This window comes from Pelophylax lessonae (assembly GCF_965119305.1).
Source record: "Pelophylax lessonae genome assembly, chromosome: 6".
In the NCBI taxonomy this organism is placed as follows: Eukaryota; Metazoa; Chordata; class Amphibia; order Anura; family Ranidae; genus Pelophylax; species Pelophylax lessonae.
The window spans coordinates 47,260,564-47,275,466 of NC_138773.1; the positions used below are offsets into that span (position 1 = coordinate 47,260,564).

General features: G+C 43.8%; 1 protein-coding gene across 1 annotated transcript in view; it reads right to left on the reverse strand.

Annotated features, from left to right (window-relative positions):
* Positions 1-542: 542 nt before the first annotated feature.
* Positions 543-14,903, reverse strand: part of DRC3 (dynein regulatory complex subunit 3) — a 30,278-nt gene continuing 15,917 nt past the window's right edge. The window contains exons 8-13 of the mRNA XM_082260971.1: positions 13,682-13,850; positions 8,898-9,029; positions 5,950-6,009; positions 3,881-4,030; positions 2,768-2,899; positions 543-714 (exon numbers count right to left, since the gene is read on the reverse strand). Of these exons, the coding sequence (XP_082117097.1) occupies positions 604-714; positions 2,768-2,899; positions 3,881-4,030; positions 5,950-6,009; positions 8,898-9,029; positions 13,682-13,850 (754 nt within the window). The 3' untranslated portion in view covers positions 543-603. The remainder of the gene's footprint in view (positions 715-2,767; positions 2,900-3,880; positions 4,031-5,949; positions 6,010-8,897; positions 9,030-13,681; positions 13,851-14,903) is intronic.

A 14,903-nucleotide genomic window follows, 5' to 3' on the forward strand; every position in this document is an offset into this window, starting at 1 on the left:
TGCACTTCAGTCTTAGGAAATCTACCCCACGGCCTCACACAGGCAAAAGCATTGATACGCCCTGTGTGAATGAAGCCTTTAACTTAGAAATTTTTTATCTTTATAGGTTTTATTTACTTGAATCTTGTTATATTTGGCTAAAGTTCTGCTTGAAATATTTCACAACAAAAAAAACATTACTGGCACTTTAAAAAGAAAATCACAACAGTGGCATATTGAGACGAAAGGCATTTTTTAATTACAATAAATAAATAATTTACTGAAGTAGTTTTCCAAAAAGTGCACCTATTCTTTTTGTACGTTTGCCCTGACCTAAACGAATCCACCCTCCCCCTCCAAAAATGCAAACTTATATAGCCTCCAATGTTTGATGACATTCTGCACCGCAAGTCTCACTCTCCTGGAACATTACAGCCATATAGAGTTCTATGAGGGCTCATCTACCTTTTGTCTCCTGGCCAGAGATGAAGAATAAAAATAATAAAAAATACACCCCAGTCCACCCCTCACCCCTTATTTTCAATACAACATAGCAGAGATGAATCTGTGGATAACCATATGAACATATTGAAAGTCTGTTAGCTGGGCTCAGTTATGCGGCAGTTATATCTGTTCATGGACATCAAGGTTGTCAAGTTCGTCCCGCAGGTGATCAATGTACATGTTGATCTCTGCAACCCGTTTACGATTTCTTTGTTGTTCTTCTCTGTGAACCTGTCCAAACATGAAAGCACACAGTTGGTAGGAATGGCAATGACTGCCATTATCCGTTAACATTCAAAAACCCTACAATAAGGTTATATGCAAATATGATGGTTTTTTTATGCATAATATTTACGCATAAAAGCCTCTTTTGTAGACATGCAAAAGCCCTAAGATTGCTGCTCACACCATCATCCTGGATGTGGTGTCAGCAGACTCAAAACTGTCAGCTCAAGTGATACTTTATAGCAGCCTTTCTCAGCCAGGGTTACATGGAACCCAAAGGTTCCTTCAGAGCAGTGGCGGCCCGTCCATCGGGGGCACAGGGGCGCCGCCCCCCATCAATGCGTCTGGCCCCCTAATCTACATGCAGGGTGCCGGATGCATGGATTCCAATTAGGGATTTTTTTTTTTAAGCACATTAGAGTCAGAGGCTCTAATAGGCTTCAAAAAAGCAACTAGTTTTGTGACAATAGCGAATTAATATTCGCTATTGCCACACTGATTCTCTTCCCGGCCAATTAGGAAGCAGGTCCTGAGACCTGTTTCCCGATTGGCCGAAAGGAGAAGGCATCCTATTGGCCAAGAAGGAGGGAGGAGACGGCCCATGAAAGGGAACATGGAGACTGAGGGGGAAGCCACCGCTGCCTGTCAGTCCCGCAAGGTAAGTAAACTGGAACGGGGGGATATGGTGGTGCAGACTGGAGTGATTGGGGGGGTCCGTCTGCAGCCCGCCACCCCCCCCCCCCGACTGAGGGAACACCAGCCGCCACTGCTTCAGAGGTTACTAGGGGTTCCTTGAGCAGTGGCCCTAAGGGTGGCATTCTGACCACCACTGTAAGGGTTGCATTCTTCCTACTGACCACAAATATAATGGGCATTTTTCCCTTTGACTACCCCATTGGTTCGTTTTAGTTTTGCTAATATTAGTGCGTAGCAGTGGTCTCCAAACTGTGGCCCTTAGCTTGCCTTTATCTGGCCCTTGAGGCTTTATTCTGGTCACTGACACCAATAGTGGGGCATAATTCCTGCCACTGACCCCAACAATGGGGCACTATTCCTTCCACTGACAACAACAATGGGGCATAATTCCTTCCACGGACAACAAAAATGGGGCACAGTTCCTCCCCACTGACACCAACTGTTACTCCCCCTAAAACCAAAGACTGGGCATTTTTTACTCTCACTGGGCAAAGTCTATCCCCCCTAAAGTCTGAAGGACAGTAAACTGGCCCTTTCTTTAGAAGGTTTAGAGACCCCTGTTCTATAGTATTTCTCTTGTGTATCCTTTATTCTATTCAGCCTTGTGTAACCTAGGCCTGAGCCCCTCGTGTTACATTGGCTGTTTCCTACCCAAGGTATCCTGTACATTCCTTCCTATGTCCTATCTCTCATTTCCCTCTGCACTTTAGCTAGTTCCTCTTTATCTGCTCCAGTCTGTTTCTCTGTTTGTCTGTGAATCCCTTGTAATCTTCACCTGTATTCCCTGCCTGTGGTTCTTCCCTGTATTTCAGTGTATTCTCATTTTTTTTTCATGTTTTCCTGTGAACGCACTACCCCTGTGCTGCAAGAGAATCTCACCAGCTCTTGGTTGTGGCCTGCTCAAGTGAGTCAGAAGACCGCAACCTGGCCACCGCCTGCAACATCTCCACCTTCAGGAATTCTGATGAAGCCTAGGCAATGTCAGAGACTCTGATCCTCGGCCCTTCTTAGGACTCCCTACTGTCATTAAGAAAGCAGCCAGCCAAGTCCTCTGTGTCTCCATGCTATGGCTTTCACTACCATCTGCCCAGCTGCTGCAAATCCTGGTCAGCTTCTCCGTTTCTAGTGGGAGCAGTTTCAAAATCTGTGTCATGCCCACATTGTTTATATTGTTTGGTGTCCTCAAACATTTGGCCTTATAGTGTTTAAGAAACTAGTGGGAACTCTAAGCAACCTGGTCTCATCAGCAGAAAAATATCAGGCTGGTGGATGATTTAAAGTTCTTGTGTCAGCCCCAAAGGTAAATTTCACTTTTGGTTGCATTGACTTTTTGCTAAAACAAAGCCATGATTTCTAGTCTTACTTTCTGTATGATGTTGGTGGCCCAATTATTGATATGGGTGACCAGTTCATCTTCTCGATTATCGATCTTCAGCAGGTGTATGTCATGAGAGGCACCGACTGCATTGACGATAGTGTCTTTGTCCACAAATAGCTGCCAGCAGAGGGTGAAAAATATGCAGTGTTAAAGCATAACTGATTATTTTATCACGGTTACGTGATAGTTCACGTTTTTGGGGTTGTATTTGAGATGGGCAAAGAGAGATCACACAAATACTTATAAGTAAACATTTAATAAAGTAATGACAGACACAGATAACAAATGTAATAATATTAGAAAATTTTTACAAGAATGCTTAACTAAAGATGCTATTTTGCCACGGAGTCCTGCTCGCTTTCGCGGCGTGGCACAGATGATCACAGATGCATGCATGATGGCAAGTTCTGAGATGAGACTGAATATTCCCAGTTATTACTGTAGTATATAGGACTTGTGTAAGGAAATAGTAAACTCCTACTGCAAGCAACATAACCTTTAAGGACTTGGTCAATTTGTAATGACATTCCTTTGGCATGAAGTCAGCTAAGGTAACCTGGATATTGTGAGACATCTTTAATAAGGAAAAATGGAAAAAAGCAATTTCCCCATCACTGATGGCAAAACTTTTTTTTTCAGTTTAAGATAATGTGGAGAGGGATTAGAGCCCCTGTCAGGTTTTTATTGCTGATTTTATCCATGTAATGGAGATTCACTCTCTCTATTTGTCCTGGTGAACATTATCAATGTAAATCAAAGATAATGCCAAATTTAGGGTTATCTTATCACATGAATGTATCACACACACTAAAGTACATATCATGAGTTGTGTGTATAGTCATATTTGGCAGGGGTTCCCTGAGACTGAAAGTTATTCCAAAGGCTCCTCTGTGTTGAAAAGGTTGAAAAAGGCTGATTTAGAGTAATTTCTTCTCCCTTCCTGTCTTGGCTATGGGACAGGATGTAAAAAATAAAATCTCCCCAAAGGGACACAAATGGCAACACAAAACCTAGCAAAGGTTATAACCTGTCTTTAATCTAAAGGTCTCCAAGGACATTAGTTAGTGAACAGTTTCAGGAGTGTGCTATAATACTTACTGCTCGAAGCTCATCAGTCATGTCTTCATCCATCTCCCCCTTCAGTACTCTCTCCAGCATGCTAATAGACAATTCCAGGAGCTTTTCATGGTGGTGATTCTCCAAATCTCTGATCTGAGCCATTGTAAATGTAAGAGTTAAAGAAAAACTCTAGACAACACAAGTCACTGAACTGTTAAATCATTGTGGAGTTTAAAGGAGCCCACTTGCTTTAATCTGATTGTTCCATTGTTTAAAAGGTCAATCCACCCAAAAGTAATAAAGAAATTAGACTAGTGGCAGTCACTAATGCTGCTCACACCTCTTCTGTTCCCACAAGTATACTTAAAAGATGTAAATAAATTAATAATAAAATGAATATTAAAATAAAAGGAAAGTCCCAAGTGTCCATGTGATATTTCAGTCATTCAAATTCTTGATATCATGTTCATTCAATGACAGTGATGCCAGATAATTCCAACTTGTTGCTGCATTTATATTCCTCCTTTCACCCTGGGCATAAATCCCTTCAACAGCATGCATATGCTCTCACCTTAATAACTGACCCAATATCAGGTCTCATGTGCTTGCCCCTTAAAGTGCGGTCTCCTAAGCCATGGTTGTTCTGCTTTTCTCCACTTTCTTGGTATTCTAAATCTAACTCCATCCTCAGTAATCATGCAGTGAATGTGTAAGATTCACTCAAATGATAAAAGAATATATAGTGCTCGCTGTGAAATGTCTTATACCACACTTACACTATATTGCCAAAAGTATTGGGACGCCTGCCTATGAACTTTAATGGTATCCCAGTGTTAGTCCGTAGGGTTCAATATTGAGTTGTCCCACTCTTTGCAGCTATAACAGCTTCAACTGTGAAGGAGTTTAAGCATGCATGGGATAGGCATAAGGCTATCCTTCATATAAGATAGGGCCAGGGACTATTCATAGGATTCAGATATATTGGGCAGACTAGATGGGCCAAATGGTTCTTATCTGCCGACACATTCTATGTTTCTATGTTTCTAACTCTTCTGGGAAGGCTGTCCACAAGGTTTAGGAGTGTGTCTATGGGAATGTTGGACCATTATTCCAGAAGCGCATTTTGTGAGGTCAGGCACTGATGTTGGATGAGTAGGTCTGGCTTGCAGACTCCGCTCTAATTCATCCAAAATGTGTTCTATCGGGTTTAGGTTAGGACTCTGTGCAGGTCAGTCAAGTTCCTCCACCCCAAACTCGCTCCTCAATGTCTTTATGGACCTTGCTTTGTGCACAGGTCCAATCATTTGGTGGAGGGGGGATTATGATGTGGGGTTGTTTTTCAGGGGTTGCGCTTGGCCCCTTAGTACCAGTTAAAGAAACCCTTAAGGCATCAGCATACCAAGATATTTTTTGGACAATTTCATGCTCCCAACTAAAGACATGGATGAGCGAGTTTGGGGTGGAGGGACTTCCCTGGCCTGCACAGAGTCCTGACCTCAACCCGATAGTACACCTTTGGGATGAATTTGAACGGAGACTGCGAGCCAGGTCTTCTCTCCAACATCAGTACCTGACCTCACAAATATGCTTCTGGAAGAACGGTCAAACATTCCCAAAGGCACACTGCTAAACCTTGTGGACAGCCTTCCCAGAACAGTTGAAGCTGTTATAGCTGCAAAGGGTGGGCTAACTTATAATTGAACCCTGCAAACTAAGAACTGGGATGCCAGTAAAGTTCATGTGCATTTAAAGGCAGGCGTCCCAATACTTTTGGTATTATGGTGTATATTGTGCACTGACACTGGTGCACATCAGTATCCAGGTAAACAATATTGAAAACCTCCAACAAAGTAGATAACCACAGGCTTCCGGGTTTGCAGCCTGACTTCACCGGCTACACCGAATGCGTTGTGTCATCAAATCACTTGACTTCATCAGGGGATGGAGACCGGTACCTTATGCAAACACGGAGAGCACTATATTTTTAAATACATTTTTAAAAAGATTCTAAGCAGACAATAAAAATACAGAGAAAAGAAGAAGATCGCTATATACTATCTGCTGGCTTGGTTTACAAGACGTCAGGGAAAAGGATATAGACTTTGCACAGTTTCCAGAAAAGTTGACACCAGTTCAGAGATATTCCTTTCATATTCCTTAATGATCTCCTGCGTGCAGAGAAAATATGTGCAGGTTATTAAAGTGTATGTCAAGGCAGAAACAAATATACAGTACAAATATACAATACATGCACATTTCCCTTTGTTTAATCCCTTTAAAGACCCCAAATGTTCAGAACTACCTGTTCATTTGCCAGAAATGCATTCAGCTCTTAAAAGAGAATTCCAGATTTACTTTCACTTTAAATAATTCATTAAACAAATTGTTTCCAAGCTAGATGCCCTGGCCACCAGGACTGCCGCAATAGACAAAATTGTTCTGGCATGGGAATAATTTGTTTGGACCAGCTTGGGCCACACAAACTATTTAAGGAAAGGTAAGCCCCTTCACATCACGCACCCCCCCCCCCCCCCCATCACAAAACCTCTCAATCACACAGTTCCCACATCACTGTGTCCCTAATCATACAGCCTGCCCCCATCCATCAATTAACCCCTCAATCACAAAGTCCCCCCATCAGAGTACCCCCTAATCACACAACCTACCTATACAGAGCCCCCCCCCCCCATCACACAGTCCACCATTATCTATCAAAGACCCCAATCATACAGTCCGCCTCCATCCATCACTGACACCCACAATCTTACAGTCCCCCCCCCAACCCCCATTTCAGTGACCCCTACACAGTTCAACCATACAGAGCCCCCCATTCGCACAATCTACCCATACAGGGACCCCTAATCACACAGTCTACCCATACAGCAACCCCCCCCCCCCCAGTCACACAGTCCACACCTTCATCACAGTGCCCCTTAATCACACAGTCTACCCATACAGAGCCCCCCAATCACACAGTCACCTCCATCCATCACAGACTTCCACAATCTTACAGTACCCCCCCCCCCCCCATTTACAGTGACCCCTAATCACACAGTCCATCCATACAGAGCCCAGCCAATCATACAATCTACCCATACAGAGCCCCCCTAATAATACACTCTACCCATTCAGCGCCGCCCCCCAGTCACACAGTCCACACCCCCATCACAGTGCCCCCCTTAATACAACAGTCTACCCATACACAGCCCCCCCCCCCCCGTCGCACAGTCCACACCCCCATCACAGTGCCCCCTAATCACACAGTCTACCCATACAGAGCCCCCCCCCCCAATCACACAGTCCATTCTCCAATCAGTGCCCCTAAACACATAGTCTACCCATACAGAGCCCCCAAATCACACGATCCATTCCCCAATCACAGTGCCCCTAAACACACAGTCTACCCATAATGAGCCCCCCAATCACACAATTTATTCCCTAATCACAGTGGCCCCTAATCACACAGTCTACCCAAACAGATCCCCTTAATCAATCACACAATCCATTTTTCAAATCACACAGTCTACCCATACAGAGCCCCCTAATCACACAATCTATTCCCCCATCACAGTGCCCCCTAATTACACAGTCAACCAAACAGAGTCCCCCCCCCCCCCAGGTCACACAGTCCATTCCCCAATCACAGTGCCCCCAATCACACAGTCTACCCATACAAAGTCCCCCTGTCACACAGGCCACTCCCCCATCATAGGCCCCCTAATCAGACAGTCCCACATCACAGAGCCCCCTAATTACACAGTCCACTCCCCCAGCACAAGCCACCTAATCAGACAGTCCCCCATCAGAGTCCCCTAATCACATAGTCTCCCCATCAGACAGCCCCACAAACACACAGTCCCTCTTCACATCAGAGATTTAGCTTTTGACTCCAGCAGCATGGCAGAGGGTGGGAGGTAAAGCCGATCTGCATACTTGCCAACTCTCCCTTTTTTCCAGGGACAGTCCCTGCAAATAGGAGCCTGTCCCAGGTAATTTATATTGTCCCTGGAAGTGCCTGTTAATCAGGCTGCCCATAAATGTTACGCAGAAGTAGCGCAGCTGAAGGGGAGACTTATTCCAACTCTGCTACTGTGGCCTTAAGTTTGAAATTCCCTTTTATAATCTCCTGTAAATCTCTCTATATTGAGTAGACTCTATAATCTGATAAATAGGCGAGATTAATTATGCAGAGTGGGCGGAGCTTCAGGGAAGTGGGTGTGGTAATTGATAGCTGTGCTGTAAAGTGTCCCCGGAAATTTTTTTTAAATGTTGGCAACTATGGGTCTGGAGGAGGTTGACATACATTTTCCCTTGAATTTTGGGGGGTAGTCTTGCATGCTGCCTGCTCAGGATCAGTGTCATGCATTGTCATGGTGCGGGCAGGCCGGCTGCCACCATCATAGCAATAAATGATGGTATGCGTCCTGGTCCTAGAGCTCCATTGGTTGTTGTAGTGCTGGTCACCAGCTCGCCTTCACCATGGCAACTCATGACGCTAATCCAGGGCAAACTGGATTCCATACTCATGGCACCCTGGTTGAGAAACACGGATGTAGCTAACGCCAGACCGTTCGGGCATGGAAATAATTTGTTTTCGCCAGCTTGGCCCAAGTGAAAGTACATCTGGAATTCTCTTTTTAAGCCCTGTTGTGGGCTGACAACAGACTTTTGGTGAACAGAGTGGTGTCAACCCAAGCCAAATGTCTTTTGCTAAGCTGAGACCTCCTCATTTGCTGCAGGATGAAGGCTAATAATTAGTCCATGATAAGAACTAAAAGGGATCTTTGAGCGAACACTGGAAGTGTACCCAAAATCAACATTTCTTTTTATACATTTATACATTTTTTGCGCTTTTTTTAAACAGATATAACAAAACATTTTTAGCGTTAAATAAAACAGACCAAATGGGGGCACGTTGGAGAAATTCATTGTTAGGGTTTACCTATACTTTAAACAAATTTGACCAAAAACCATTACAGGGCCCCTTTAGAAAGGACAGGATGACAATGATTCCTTAGCAGTCTGTGGGACTAAACACTGTTAGACATGGACTTACCTCCAGTTGGTCCACCAGCTGCAGCTCCAGCATCAGTAGGGAGTCCATGAGTTGGGCAATGTCCTGACTATACTGCAATGATTTAGCATCTACGATCTGCTGGTCTGTGACCTGCGAGAGCTCATCAAACAGCTAGAGAGACATACAGGACATCATAGAAACATTTTTTATTTTGATCTTTTCAGGAAAATTGTGAATGTGCATGTCAAATGAAAAAAAAAAATTTTTGGGGAATTTGATCATTCCTAAATAAAAGTCATAGCAAATTATATTCAATTAGTCTGATCTCATAACATAATTGTATAATTGAACATAGGTGAACTTTTAAGGTTTCAGATTCAAACATATTATTATAAAATTATCAATGCTTTAATTGATATATAAAAAAAAAAAAAATATATATATATATATATATATATATATAAAATGTTTGTGCATACAACAAATGTACAAGTACTGAAAAGTTTCAGTTAAAGCTCTTGTTGTCAGAGATGTATGGTAACTAAGTAGAACTACTTCACTACTGTACTTAAGTACCGAAAGGCGGTATCTGTACTTTCCTGGAGTAGAATTTTTTTTCTCCTACTTCCACTTTTACTTCACTACATTTTTTCAATGATTTCAATACTTCTACTCCGATATATTTTTTTTGTGCTGCATAGTTACTCGTTACAATTATAAAAATTACCACTGCCAGAACAGTAGATGGCAGGTTTCATGAAGCTCAAAACATGTGTATTATCAGCGCATACGAAAATAAATGCTACTGTATGTATAAATAAAAGCTGCATTTGAAATAATAAAAAACAATATGATGTTCAAACTTTTGACTTCTTTCTTTAATAACTACATAGCACAGTACTTGTACTTTTACTTTCAGTACTTGAGTAGCAATTTTTTTTTCAAAAATACTGGTACTTTTACTTTCATTACTTGAGTAGCAAAATTTAAAAAAAAAAACTACTTGCAATACTTAAGTACAAAAAATGTTGAATACTTTAGTACTTCTACTCAAGTCACTTTTTGATCAAGCACTTCCACTTATACTCAAGTCACTTTTTGATAGAGCACTTCCACTTCTACTCAATTCACTTTTTGATCGAGCACTTGTACTTTTACTCAAGTATGGGTTTCGAGTACTTTATACAACTCTGCTTGTTGTCCACATCCCCACCTATCTTTTCTCTATGTGTATGGCTGTATGAACATTATTCATTAAAAACAGACTCAAAGGTAAAACATTTTATGATTCTACTCTGTTGGAGGGCTCAGAGGGTGGGATATTCTTTCAACTTATTTTTCGTAACATAATTCCGCTTCTTGCTGTCCACATGCCCACCCATCTATTGTCTATCAGGCGTGCTCAACCTGTGGCCCTCCAGCTGTTGAGGGACCACAAGTCCCATGAGGCATTGCAAGGCTGACAGTTAAAGAAGCATGACTCCCAAAGGCAGAGGCATGATGGGAGTTGTAGTGTCGCAACAGCTGGAGGGCCACGGGTTGAGCATTCATGGTCTACCTGTATGCATGTATAAACATTATTCATAAAAAATACTCAAAATTACAACATTTTATGATTCTACTGTTGAAGAGGTGACAGGGTGGGACATCCTCTCAACGCGTTTCTCAGAACACAATTCTACTCCTTTAGGAGAGACATTGAGACTAAGTTATATTGTTCGTGGTTTGCGCTGGAGCGTAGAACCTGGGGCGAGCATAGGAACACCAAGGAAATCAGGCTGCTGCATGGAGGGTGAGTGGTAAATCCTATATGCCCACCTTCCCTTTTCAGATCTTAGCACGTGTGTAGGCAGAATCTGATCCTATTGGGGGAAAATGGATTGTGAATGACTGGTCCGATGGGCTCTCTACTACAGCAAGTATCTCTTTCTCCTCTGCTATGTATTTGAGAGGCAAGGCAATCTCGCTATACGATACTATGAGCAAAAAAGATGGTTTATCTAGATTGTTAAGACAACTGCCCTGCCGCTTGAATAACCTATACAAGAATAAAGCTCTTTCTCCTATATTTATACATATTGGACCCTTGTACTGTGCGAGAAAACATCAGGGATCTCAAGATTTGATTTACGCTCACAGGAGCTCAGTAGTGGATGGCTGTGTCCTATTGATTTCCCCGGTGTCCCTATGCACACCCCAGAGATACTTTTTAACACACAGAATAACTTAGTCTCAATATCTCTACTGAAGAAGCCAAATTTTGTTCTGAGAAGTGCGTTAAGAAGATTTCCCATCCTGTCGCCCACCCCTCAAACAGAATAGAACCAGCCAATATCGTAATTTTGAGTCTCTTTTATGAATAATGTTCATACAGCCATACACGTAGACAATGGATGGGTGGGGATGCGGACTACAAGAGAAACGCATCATAAGGATGTCCCACCCTGTCACCCCTCCAACGGAGATTCTTAATCTTTTTTTATGAACAATATTTATACAACTATACACATTGACCAGCATTTCTAAACCAGGGTTCAACCTGCATCAGTATTGTATGCCAATCCCAGCCGGCCCTCCCCTCCTGTCCATCCCAGGTGCCTGTGTGTGACATCACTTGGGAGGAAGTGGAGAGGAAGGCGGGTGCGTGAGATATAATTCAGCAGCTTCCCTGAGCCACTCTGCATAGGAAAACTGATACAGATCCCAGTATTGTGCCATCCAGTTTCCTCCTGGCCCCCTTAAGCTATACTGTTCCCTCTTGGCCCCCTATACTGTTCCCTCTTTGCCCTTTTATACTGTTCCCTCCCTCCCCCCTCTACTGAGCTGTGCTCTCCTGGCCCCCCTGTACTGTTCCCTCCCCCCCTGTACTGTGCTCTCCTGACCCCCCCTGTACTGTGCAGTGCTCTCCTCGCCCTGGCCCCCCTGTACTGTGCTATGCTCTTCTGCCCCCTGTACTGTGCTCTCCTGGCTCCCCTATACTGTTCCCTCCGCGCTCCCCCCCAGTACTGTGCTCTCCTGGCCCCCCTGTACTGTGCTATGCTCTTCTGCCCCCTGTACTGTGCTGTGCTCTCCTGGCTCCCCTATACTGTTCCCTCCGCGCTCCCCCCCAGTACTGTGCTCTCCTGGCCCCCCTGTACTGTGCTATGCTCTTCTGCCCCCTGTACTGTGCTGTGCTCTCCTGGCTCCCCTATACTGTTCCCTCCGCGCTCCCCCCCAGTACTGTGCTCTCCTGGCCTCCATGTACTGTGCTCTCCTGGCCCCTCGCCCCCGCACCCCGTACTGTGCTATGCTCTCCTGCCCACATGTACTGTGCTCACTTGGCCCACCCTATACTGTTCCCTCTTGCCCCCCCATACTGTGCTGTGCTCTCCTCCTGGCCCCCCTGTACTGTGCCATGCTCTCCTGCCCCCTGTACTGTACTGTGCTCTCCTGGCTTCCCTGTACTGTTCCCTCTGCCTCCCATCCTGTACTTTGCTCTCCTGCCCCCCACCCCCCCCGTACAGTGCTATGCTCTCCTGCCCCCTGTACTATGCTGTGCTCTCCTGCCCCCTATACTGTTCCCTCCTGAATCTCCTGAGCGTTGCTCTGCTGCCCCCCTCCCCCCCTGCATGCTGCTTATCTGAAGTTTGACCCAGAATTAAGTATCTGAGCAAAACAAAACAAGCACAAGTTACATTAAGAGGTAAGTTTTAATAGTTAGTATATTGTTATTATTATATGTATTTATTTATTATTATTAAATAGTTTACTGCTATTTCTAGTTGTTGTGAAATCTACAGATTGCATGGCTGAATTTACATCGCATTCGCGCAGGACCCTTTTTTTAGTCCACACCAGAATTGGATCGCATGGGTGTTCACACCTATGCGATCCGATTCCTGTCAGAACTGAAAGTTCGCACGGCAATAGGCGAACTAATCTGGGGGCGTCGGTAACTTTGTATTGACACTCCCAGCAGTTTGCATATGGCAGTGTGAACTGCCTGCGAGTCGGTGGCGATGCGGGAACTCGCAGTGGATTGCCTGGGTTCCTGCATCGCACCAATGTGAACTGGCACTTTGAATGAATGAGGATCAGCATGTTTTTTTTTTTTTGTTTGTTTTTTTGCCACCAAGCAGACAACCATTTATTGTGGGGCCTGTGAGAAAATCAGCATGTTCTAGCTGTGCACCACAGTGACTACTGCCCTGTATAAATAGTAAAACTGCTAAAAGACATTATTCTGAGATCACAGATCCATTACCATTAGCAATGGCACTCCCCAAATATACACTCACCGTCGGTGGGCGTGAAAGACAGATACTTAATGGACACTGAGAATATGGTTTAGATTGCTTTAAATGGGTTCTGTGTTTACCCTTATGATAATGTGCATTGTACTTCAATGTCACAGACAGACAGTCTGTCATGGTGGTTTTTTCCTATTGTCTGTGTATTGAGGTGTGATGTGTATTCTGTTAAGCCTGTCTGTCCCATTGTTAATTGTTAATGAACTCACATATTGTTTCTGACTAGATAATTAGTTCAGGTTAATTCTATTTCTGTATACAATTTCATCTGCATATGATAATGTAATCAGGCAACCCCTGACCTGTGTGTGGTAATCTGTTCAGGAGGGGGATGTCCATGCTATATATAAACTGCGTGCGTTGTTCAATAAAGGAGAAGGTTTCAGTGCAAGCTAAGTTGTCGGCTATCTTTGTATGGGGGCGGCTGCAATATTTGATATCTACGTTCAAGACTGAAGGAAGCCGTATACTGATGGAAGTCCACAAGCACAGTGTGGGTCGCGGTTCTGTTACATACACTCTAGTAAGCCGTACCTCGTTGTTCTTTGTCTGAAACTCATGAATTTTCGTGGCTCCAGTCTCCTGGTTTTCGGTCACAGCCTCCTGCAGACATTCATCAAAGATGGTCATTTCAGCTTCCCTTTTCTCATGGTGCTTGAGGCCATAATCAAATATAGCCTGACAGACCTCCGTACACTTCGTCCTGTATGTGGGGTCAGTGTTAAGGAACAACAGATGTATTAAAATTAATATTAATGTGGTCAGAAATGAATGGACCGCTTTTACCTAATACGTGGTGTGAATGGGTCCTAACATGCCAAGGTATCTATTAAAAGTTGTAGACATTGGGAGAAACCATATAACACTGCTGGGGGTGCTAACATCGGTCAGGTTTTCATTGTATGGTTTTAAACCTCTTTCAAAACAGAAAATAAAACTGCTGTAACGTATTAAAAAAATATTTGCTGGAAAAAGACTTTAATTTGTATGTTGATTTCTTAAAAACTATTATAAATACATGTCCATCCACGATTACCCTGACCCCCAGGTGACAACACTGCTGTGCAATTTCACTGCAGAACGAACAAGGTTTACACCCTCAGAAAAAAAACTGATAAAAAATAGATCTACTGGCAGGATCAATTGTTTTACATGGGGACTCCAAAAAAAAACATAATCTGCGGTGTTAATGCTATTGACTGACTGCATCATACTTATTTATCTTTTAACACACTTTATTACCAAAAGTATTGGGACGCCTGCCTTTACACGCACATGAACTTTAATGGCATCCCAGTCTTAGTCCAAAGAGTTCAATATTGAGTTGGCCCACCCTTTGCAGCTATAACAGCTTCAACTCTTCTGGGAAGGCTGTCCACAAGGTTTAGGAGAGTGTCAATGGGAATGTTTGACCATTCTTCCAGAAGGGCATTTGTGAGGTCAGGCACTGATGTGGACAAGATGGCCTGGTTCGCAGTCTCCGCTCTAATTCATCAAAAAGGTGTTCTATCGGGTTGAGGTCAGGACTCTTTGCAGGCCAATCAGTGGGAGATGCTGTAGATTGGAATAGAGAGCACTTCCTGCCCCCTACTCTGCTGATAGGATGACATCATCGGATGGGCAGAGGAGCCAAAAAAGAACACAGGGACTGATAACAGCCTCTGCCCTGCCAAAGGTCTTGTGCAGGGAATGCAGAGCTTGGAATGGGGAAGTGTGATGTTAGAGTGGAAAGGAGGGGGGGGGCAGACTGCAGGGG